The sequence below is a fragment of the Brienomyrus brachyistius genome, chromosome 14 (assembly GCF_023856365.1).
Source record: "Brienomyrus brachyistius isolate T26 chromosome 14, BBRACH_0.4, whole genome shotgun sequence".
Lineage (NCBI taxonomy): Eukaryota > Metazoa > Chordata > Actinopteri > Osteoglossiformes > Mormyridae > Brienomyrus > Brienomyrus brachyistius.
This window is the reverse complement of record NC_064546.1, coordinates 955,085-963,845: the sequence shown is the minus strand read 5'-3', so window position 1 is coordinate 963,845 and position 8,761 is coordinate 955,085. Positions and strand designations below refer to the sequence as shown.

The 8,761-nt window shown below is 46.3% G+C and overlaps 1 protein-coding gene across 1 annotated transcript; it reads left to right on the top strand.

Moving 5' to 3' along the window:
- Positions 1-3,471: 3,471 nt before the first annotated feature.
- On the top strand, positions 3,472-8,195 carry exd1 (exonuclease 3'-5' domain containing 1). Its single transcript, XM_048974621.1, has 11 exons — positions 3,472-4,357; positions 4,475-4,543; positions 4,781-4,808; positions 4,909-4,973; positions 5,330-5,403; positions 5,664-5,750; positions 5,841-5,945; positions 6,043-6,123; positions 6,300-6,443; positions 6,535-6,726; positions 7,237-8,195. The coding sequence occupies exons 1-11, from the start codon at positions 4,225-4,227 to the stop codon at positions 7,831-7,833; spliced, it is 1,575 nt and encodes a 524-aa protein (XP_048830578.1). The 5' UTR covers positions 3,472-4,224; the 3' UTR covers positions 7,834-8,195.
- Positions 8,196-8,761: the final 566 nt, after the last annotated feature.

Genomic DNA, 8,761 nt, shown 5'->3' with positions numbered 1-8,761 from the left:
TACTGAAATACTGAAATGTTTTTTCATGCAAATGAATTGACAAAATTAGTTTTTTGTTGCTGGGGGGCTTCGAGTGTGAGGGGACTCAGCGGAGTCTTGCATAGGGTGCCAGAACAGCCATGTGTCGACATCACACAAACCACTATGCTAACACCAGGGTGACGCAGCGTAACCTAATCTAATGAGGTAGGTTATAAATTTGTCAGGTTAAATCCTTTTGTGGCTCTGGCTGCAGGCCGTACTGATTAAAGTTACACTTCTTCTGACACATGAACACAACTGTCCGTCACGATCACTTTATTATCATACCTGCACTGGATCCAGGTTTATCAGGTAACTATAAGTATTCAGGAAAATACAAAAAAAATCTACGTATACCATGAATGTCTCACATAGACAAAATTGTGCGTGTTTTAAACGTCGTAGATACTGCAATCCTTTTGGTCAGTTTTCGAAGAATCAGTCGTTTCTTATGCCTGAGTAATTCAGATTATTTCTCTGGCATCCTTAGACAAGAAGCTTCATGACTTATCCTAAACTTTGTGGTTTCAAGACAGGAAAAAAAAATGTGAACAGAATAAATGCAGGTCAGACGGTTCTCTGACTTAAGTAAACATACGTCATGCACTGACAATCAGGGTCTACATTTGGGGGCCCGGCCTGTTAATGATAAGTTACACTGTGGGATGGCGAGTCAGCGCTTCTCAGTGTTTACCAGCGCTAAGAGCATGAGGCTATGTCTCCCACACCTGCTGAGTGGGCTGAGCAACATTCAGCGCTTTGCCCTTCTTCTCATGCTCCTTCCAGAGCAGAATGTACCCTTCAGCTGCAAACCCTTCTCAGCCCAGAGGAGCCAGTCTGCTAAGCTTGCCTGTTTACCACCAGTCCCTCCCAACGCCGCCAGATGTTTCCTCACCATCCAGACTGTCTGCTGCCCAAATCCACATCAATGCTCTGTTAGCTCCCTGAGATGCCATGTCGCAGACTCGGAGCCCCTTGTGGTTAAATATATGCATTACATCAGAGTTGTCCTTCGACTACTTATCCAGTACAGCAGGCTTATTCAAATCACATAACTCAAGCTTCCAGCCCTGCCGATTTCCCAGCCTTCCTTTACCTGTGAGCCAGGTGTGAAGCCTCTGGCCATTTAGAGTCAGTAATTATTAAACTAACTGCCTGTGAGGACTGAGAACTAGGCCTGCATTTGGAATCGAGGTCCGGATTTGAAGAGCCCCGCAGTACAGGTTCACTGGGGACCTGGAAACTATGAACGCAGGGAACACGGGAGGGGACACTCTGGGTGGAGTTTTATTCAACTTGAGAATTTTATATAATGCCTTTCACAACGTAGTCGCCCCAAGGAACATGACAAGGGTTCCTGGCAGTTCATTACTGCATCTTTTATACATAATACTGCATGAAACTGTGAAGAGGGAAGAATGTGACAGGACAACAGAGGAGAACAGAAAATCCAGAGTAAGGAGATGACATTTCTCCTCTGAGGGTCCAGGGTTGACTGGTGCATATTGACATTATAGAAACAAGAGAATTAGTCTATTTTAATAAAAGCAAGGTGTAAACTTTGGTCATAGTCAGAGTCCATCAATGAGTCAGGTCTGTGTAAACTGGTGGATTATAAGCTGCACTCTGTACACTGTAGTGGACATACACACATACCTCACACTATGGGAAGGCACAATACTCTGGTAATATAGGAGGAGCATAGAAACTGCACACACACTGAGCAAAGGTGGGATTCAAACCTACAACCCTGCAGCTGTGAAGCAACATGCCGCCCACTGAGCCACCTGTCTGAGCCAGCGGCTGGAGTACAGAATGTAAATCACAGTGAAAGTAAATCCACATTCTCTATCCAGTAAGCGAGATACAGTGAGCATGGGATAGAGAGGAGCTGGCAGTTTAACAGGGGAGGTTCTGGGGGGGGGGGGGGGCAGTGCCCACATGAAAACATGCATAGTGCCCTCTGTGCCCCCCCCTCCAAATACTTATGCTACTTTGGTTGGAAATACATGTATTATCATTGTTGATATTATTACTATTTACATGGATGTGTGGTGTAAAACTTTACGGACTGAGAACAGGTGAAACACAAACATAGGCACATTTTGTTTTTTGTTACTGAACTCAACGCGGTGCGCTGGTGCACATCAGCTGGTGAAAATGAAGCTAACGATAGAAAAATATAAACAGCAAGATAGACTAAACAGGAAATCAGAGTGAGTTACATATTTGTAAAGACTGTAAAATGTAGCTGCAAAGCATTGGACAAATAATTTATTAGTTTTTTAAATGGTCTTTTGCTTCTTAATGCTGGAAATTTAGTGTAAGTAATCTTTGGAGGACATTAAGGTCAAATGCATCTGCCCCCCCCCCCCCAAAAGAACAACTGTCTGGCCCCCTAGTTGAAATGGTCTAGAATTGCCACTGCAGTTTACCAACAATTAAGCAGCACTTTTTTTGTGGAATTTTGTTAGTGAGGAATATATCTGTTAGATGTCAAAATGGACAGGTGTGTTTTTTAGAAACACTGTCTTGCCCTTGTGAAGATTCTGTGACTAGCTTAGGCATTCTGCTATACCGGTCAATTAGCTCAGAGACTTGGAATTCATTGGTTGGAGACGCACCAATCAGGGCAAAGAGGAAGCCCTGGCGCTTGTATTTTGATATGTGTCTTTGAATGCGATGCTTTCTCACAGCATTGCTATTTTAGTTGCTTTTGATCATGCACGAAGGAGACTATTTATAAGACAACTTTCTCTGGCTTTAAACAAACTAGCAGATGTTTGGAGGAGGAGTCCTTACTTCAGGGGCACTTATAAAGTTGACAAATACAAACACAAACGTTTGGAAAATCGTAACTCCTAATCTGTGACTCTCAAACTCAAACTGTAAGCATGCCCTCTTGTGGTCATAACATATGTTGCATTTTTTTTTTTTTAATTACTGCATTTCTCCTAACAGGGACAAATGGTTTATGATCCCGTGTACATCTATAGCATAATGAATACACCTCACACTATATTTGTGTGATGCCTTCATCACATACAAGACGCCCCATAATTTAAGAGCGATGTCCTACCTTCTGAGTCCCACCGGGCGCTTTGGTTGGCCGCCCGCTCCTCTGCTCTCGGCGAACACCCCCCTCCCAAAGCCCTGTGCACTGAGTAGCAGTAAAACTGAGAAGTGAAGTAGAGCTGCAGTAGCTGAGCTTCCTACCCTTTGTGACCCACCCACCCAGTGCGGCTTATCTAGCAGAGCACAGCACCATACAGTTCTAGGATTCATAGGGGTGTTTTGGTGCAAATCAGTTACTTGCCATTCTGTGTGGCTAAGGCAACATGCAGCCCCTCCCCCAACCCCAAACCTTGGGGATCTGAATGCTGAATACTTATGTGCCACTAGGGGGCCCCCACTTGGTAAATCACCCCCCTCCCCACTTAATCTCTGACCCCAAAACTCGCAGGCACCTCTCTCATGTGTCCTTTACAGGTCATACCTCTCATTTTAAATAGAAAAGTGCAGCCTTCATCGGGTTTAATGAAATGGACTTTAGTTAAATTTATGCATTAGTCAGTGCACTGGTCCCTAACGCAGGTCATCCCGTTTTGTTTCAGTACATTCTGCTCATTGTGTACACTAGCGGTGTGCGACTCTGTACGGAAAAACATCTACGCAGGAAGCACAAACTTCTGTGGGGCTGTGCGGTTTCCTTCATGCTGCTAGTGACTATTTGTAGTGCAAGACACACACCTATCCCGGGTGTTGTATGCACATGTGGTTAGGTAGTGATGCAAGGTGCCCCAATAAAATGTCCTTTTGGTTGTTGCTAGAAATTTCTAGACCTGGGATGAGACTGGATGCAAAATGTAGATCTTGTAAATGACCTGAAGACTAGAATGTTTGTGGTTTGTTCTGCGTTTACAGATGCAATATTTTATTTCGTAAGGACCATGAAAAATGTATTTCAAACAATTTAGAAAATCGCAAAAATTCAACGTGTAATATTCCGCTATTCGTTCCGTCACTTTAGATCACGTTTCACATTTTAGTGTTTCTCCTAAACTGTGTGCGTTGAAGGCGGCCATCAGCTTACTGAGCCGAACACGTGTTTGTCGGGCATCTTCCGGTTAATTAAAGAGCGTTGCGGATATTAAAACGCGCCCTGATTGAATTCAAACCAGCCAAAAGTAGACAAGGTGCACAATGTGCATGATGGAAGATTACCAATTCTTGGAAAGCTTTAAAAATAAGCGTTTAAAAATCACCCTAAAGTCCGCTACATACGTTGGCACAATACAGCGCGTCAACTTAAACAAAACGCTGATCCTGGAGGACGGTGAGCGCCCCTGGTCACAGCAAACTTCCCTGCTCATTTGGCTGTTAATGGCATGCAGTATTTCCAGTATTTATTGTACATTTTCCATGATCATTTGACCATGTGTTTTCCCCCCAGTTGTCGATTTCCAAAGTGGCCGAAAATTCCCAGGGACGAAGCTTTTCTTTGGTCACGAAATTTTAAACGGTGATCGAATGAAATATCCGTATTACAATATACAATCTCTTTGTGTAAAACGTGCTGTAATGCTTACCGAATACTGCTGTTGATGCATCATTTAGGCAACTGGTCTTTTCATATTAAATGCTCACGTATGATGCTGTATTCTAATATATTTAATATAATTTAAATATAAAAGTGAGAGCTATTGGATATACATTTATGAAGAAATGTAGACATGTAGTTCTTTTTTGTATTTTCTAGTTGAACTACCTCCAGAGTCTGGAAATGGGTATGTATATATTTCACGGCGTAATTTACGGCAGTGCAGAAGAAGCAGAACTTTAACCTGATACGATTCACTGTTTTGGTGTGATTTCCCCCCCCCCAAGTGACGGGGACAAAGGCAAGCTAACGGTCTCCGAGTTCCAGCCTTACAGAAAAATTATGAAGCTGGGTAGGTCTCTGGCGTTCTCTTTTATTAAATGCTCGCGCCGTGCAGATCGCAGTGCACATAAAGGGAAAAAACAGAAATTCTTTCGTCAGATTGCATAAGTTAGTTAAGTTCTCCGCAAACGAGCTCCATGGGCCTCTCGTTTGTAAATTTCTTATGTTCTTAAGTATTTCCTACGCGTTGATAGTGACATTGATAATAAGCACTACAATACCAGCTTCCACCTTTTCACAAGCTTAGCAGAAATGTCATTTAATTTCGGTGCAGTATGCCCCCGCCCCCCAGTGTTCACTTCTTTATTTGAAATGCATGTTTATATATTTAAATTAAGTTTAAAAGTAAGAATTTGCTGTGTCCAGGCGAGGATGAGGCTGACAGTGAGTATGTGGACTTTGTGGTGGTCGACGAGTTCTACGAGAAGTTCAGCCCTGCTGTGAGTATCTCTAGGAACCGAAACCTCGCGGTCACTTCCCATCCCACCGGGGTCAGACCCAAAAGTGGAAGCAGTACCAAGGTGACACTGATCATGCCTCTGATATCAGGGTCACAGGGGATGTGCTGTGAAATTGGATCATCAGCTTATTTCATTATTTTTTTGCACTATTGGCCAGTAGAAAAGTTTGGAGTGGTTTGACTTTTGGAGTGGTGTTTTGTGTTGTGAGTGTTTGCCCCCCCCCCCCCCCCCCCCATCAGGTGATGAACATCCGCAAACAGCAGGTGATTGGGATTGCGGCCGATGTGTTGGGGGCATTCCCTCACGCCAGGCTCTGCTGGCTTCAGGTGAGCTGCCCCTCCCTTATGGGGGTCATGTGAAGGTACAAGGGGGGGCTGCAGACCTCTCACCACACCTGTGTCCCGTCTGTCACTCAGATCTCCACCAAGGACAAGGTTTACCTCTTTGACATCTTGGTGCTTGGAGCGCGAGCCTTCAAGAATGGCTTGTCCATGATTCTTGAGAATAAGCACATTTTAAAAGTGAGTAACGCAGAGCGGAGAATGTTTATTGTGTTGCAGTATCTGTAGGTATATAAATGAGTAATTTTAAACGCTGTTGTGACTTTATTTTTTGTAGGTGACGCATGGCTGTCGGGGTATATCATCCTGTCTCTTGGCTCAGTACAACGTCAATCTCACCAATATCTTCGACACTCAGGTGCCAGTACACAATGTTTCTGGAAATATCAGAATCAGTAATGTATCGCAAATGAAAATGAAATAAAAGAGAAAGTCTGTGTTAGTTTTGGCCGACGGTTGTATCTCCCGCGTTATGTTCTGTATTCGCTCCTTCCTTACCTTACTCTCAGTTTGCCGCCCTCTTATCACTCTTAGGTTGCAGACGTCTTGCACTTCCACATGGAGACGGGCGGCCTGCTCCCGGAGCGGCTCAGCACTCTGCAGGAGGTTGTGGGCCTCCACCTGAAGGTGGCGCCCTCACGCCTGTCACCACTGAAGATCAAGGACCAGCTGGCCAAGGTGACCATGGCGGATGGCGCATGCCAGGAGGGAGAGGGAGGGAGAGTGAAGCGCTGACTACAGCTCTGTCTGTGTGGTTGTGCACGTGCAGGAGGATGGGGAGGTGTGGTACGTGCGGCCCTGCCCCGCCGCCCTGCTCAAAGTCATGGCCCTGTCAGTGATCCACCTGCAGCCCCTGCGGCTGGTGCTGCTCGATGCCCTCCTCTCCGACTACACCGACCTGGTGGATGCATACCTGGAGCACAGCAGGCAGGATGCCATCCAGGTCCAGGACATTGGCTCGGTAGGTGAGACCCCCGGGCTGGTCGCTATGGTAACCCTATCCCTGAAGGATTCAGCACGGGTGCCGTGGTGTTTTATTAACATTGTCATAATGTTTTATCAACTTTGTATTGGTGTCACATCGGTGTAGAAGGACCTCGGTGTTTAACAGAAATGCATAGATATTAATGTGGGGGGGGGGGGAATCCACAAACTTAATTTTCATTGTTTATATTGTTGCACGGCGTCATTCTATAATAGTTCAGCTAACAGAACAGCACTCAAAGAACCACAAAAACCTACTTGTCAAGTTGTAGATTCGTTCGACAGGTGTAATGGTGCAACTTAGTATTGTGGTAGTTAAGGACTTAGAAGGGAAGTAGATCAATAATCGGGAAATGTGGTAGTACCTAAATTCTAGATAACGAAACACCTGCGTCACACACAGTGTAGCAAAATATGTTTGTAATGAGTAAGTAATTCAGCCCGGGAGCTTGGCAGGTGTGACTCAGAACCCAGTTCTGTGGTACAGTCTACTGGACTGGAACTCCCCCCGGAGCTGTGGAAGTTGGAGCAGACCAAACTGGAGCGACGGGAAAAGGCGCTGGACAGGTTCCCTGTCACCCACGACGGCCTGCTGGTGCGCTACGGCCCTGGGCCCCTCGGGGACCGAGCAGCCCTTCCTATGGGGTCTAAGCGCCCCGACCCGGCTGAGAGGACCTCTAAAGACCAGGATTTCGGATTAAAGTCTGATCCGGTTCCGACCTTGGGGAAGGAGAACAGCGCCCCCAGGCTCTTGGAGACTGCAGCAATGTCAGTGGGGGGGGCATCGCAGATGGAGGGGGTTGGCTGCCCCGTACCCTATCCTGCTATCGGAAGAGGACTGGCTCTCCACATGCCCACGGATGTCTCTGCGGAGCTTTCCGGTGCCTCAAAACCCAGTATGGGGGGCGGATCTGCAGAGGTGACCCCAATCCCACCGCCTGCTGCCACAGAGACCCCCGTAGCCTGGATGGGGGGCGTTGGGGGGGGCATTTCCAGGGGACTTCACATAGGAGCTGCTCCTTACAGTGCCATGTGTTTTGGACGGGGACACTTCTTCCAGAAAATTCCCCCCTACAGTCCCTAACAAAATCAGCTAAATGAATCTGGGGGTGCTTCAGCATTTTGGTTGTTTGTTCCTGTTTATTATGAGAAATGAGCCCCTCTTCAGTATCAGCGACGCATCTCTTTCGTTCCTGTTTATGGGCACTGTCGTTTCGAGGCATACCCGAAACTGACCATTAGATGGCATTGTTGAGTCATGAGACTTTTTCTTGGCTAGTTAGCGCTCGGTGACGTGTTGGATTTAGTTTTTTTTTCTTTCGTTTGACATTCTGACAGCTAGATTGAGCATTTGACAGAGCTTACTGTCCAAAAAGTCTGCGCTGGAGGATTGATTACCAGTCAGGGATTTAAAAATAAACATTCGCCAGTCTTGCTTTAATTATGTATTTGTGTCTGTATGTTTTATTTGGCTCCATAAAAAAGCTTCCAGTGATTGTGAACTAAAATGTATTTAAAGTTTAATTTAACTAAAAAAATAATGCATACCCCCCCCCCCCCCCCCCCCCCCCGTTCTGCTGAATAAGCACTCGCAGATCCGCGGCTACCGTGTGGCGCGTGGGAGTAATTAGGTAGCCTGAGCTGGCGGTAAGTGCGCGATTTAACTTGGTAATGAGGGCGTCGTCCCGAAACACGCCGATTTCAGGCTGCTTCCATCAGGCTGCCTCCTTCCTGGAGCGAGAAGCTGCACCCTTGCTGCGGATCGGGCGCCCACCAGCTCCCAGCGATCATTATGTATGCGTCGCGGCGTGCGTCACGTGCAAATACATTCGCATAAATTATTCACTGGAGCTATGGGGTGGGGGGCTCGAGGTAACGGAGCGCTATAGCTGGCATGCGGCTGTTTTAAGCAATTTTTTTCGGGGTGGCTGGGTGGAAGTGTTGACTCTAAAGGGTGCATATGGATTTGCCCCATTTCCGCTGGAAGCTGCACGTACCAAATGGTTTTCAAG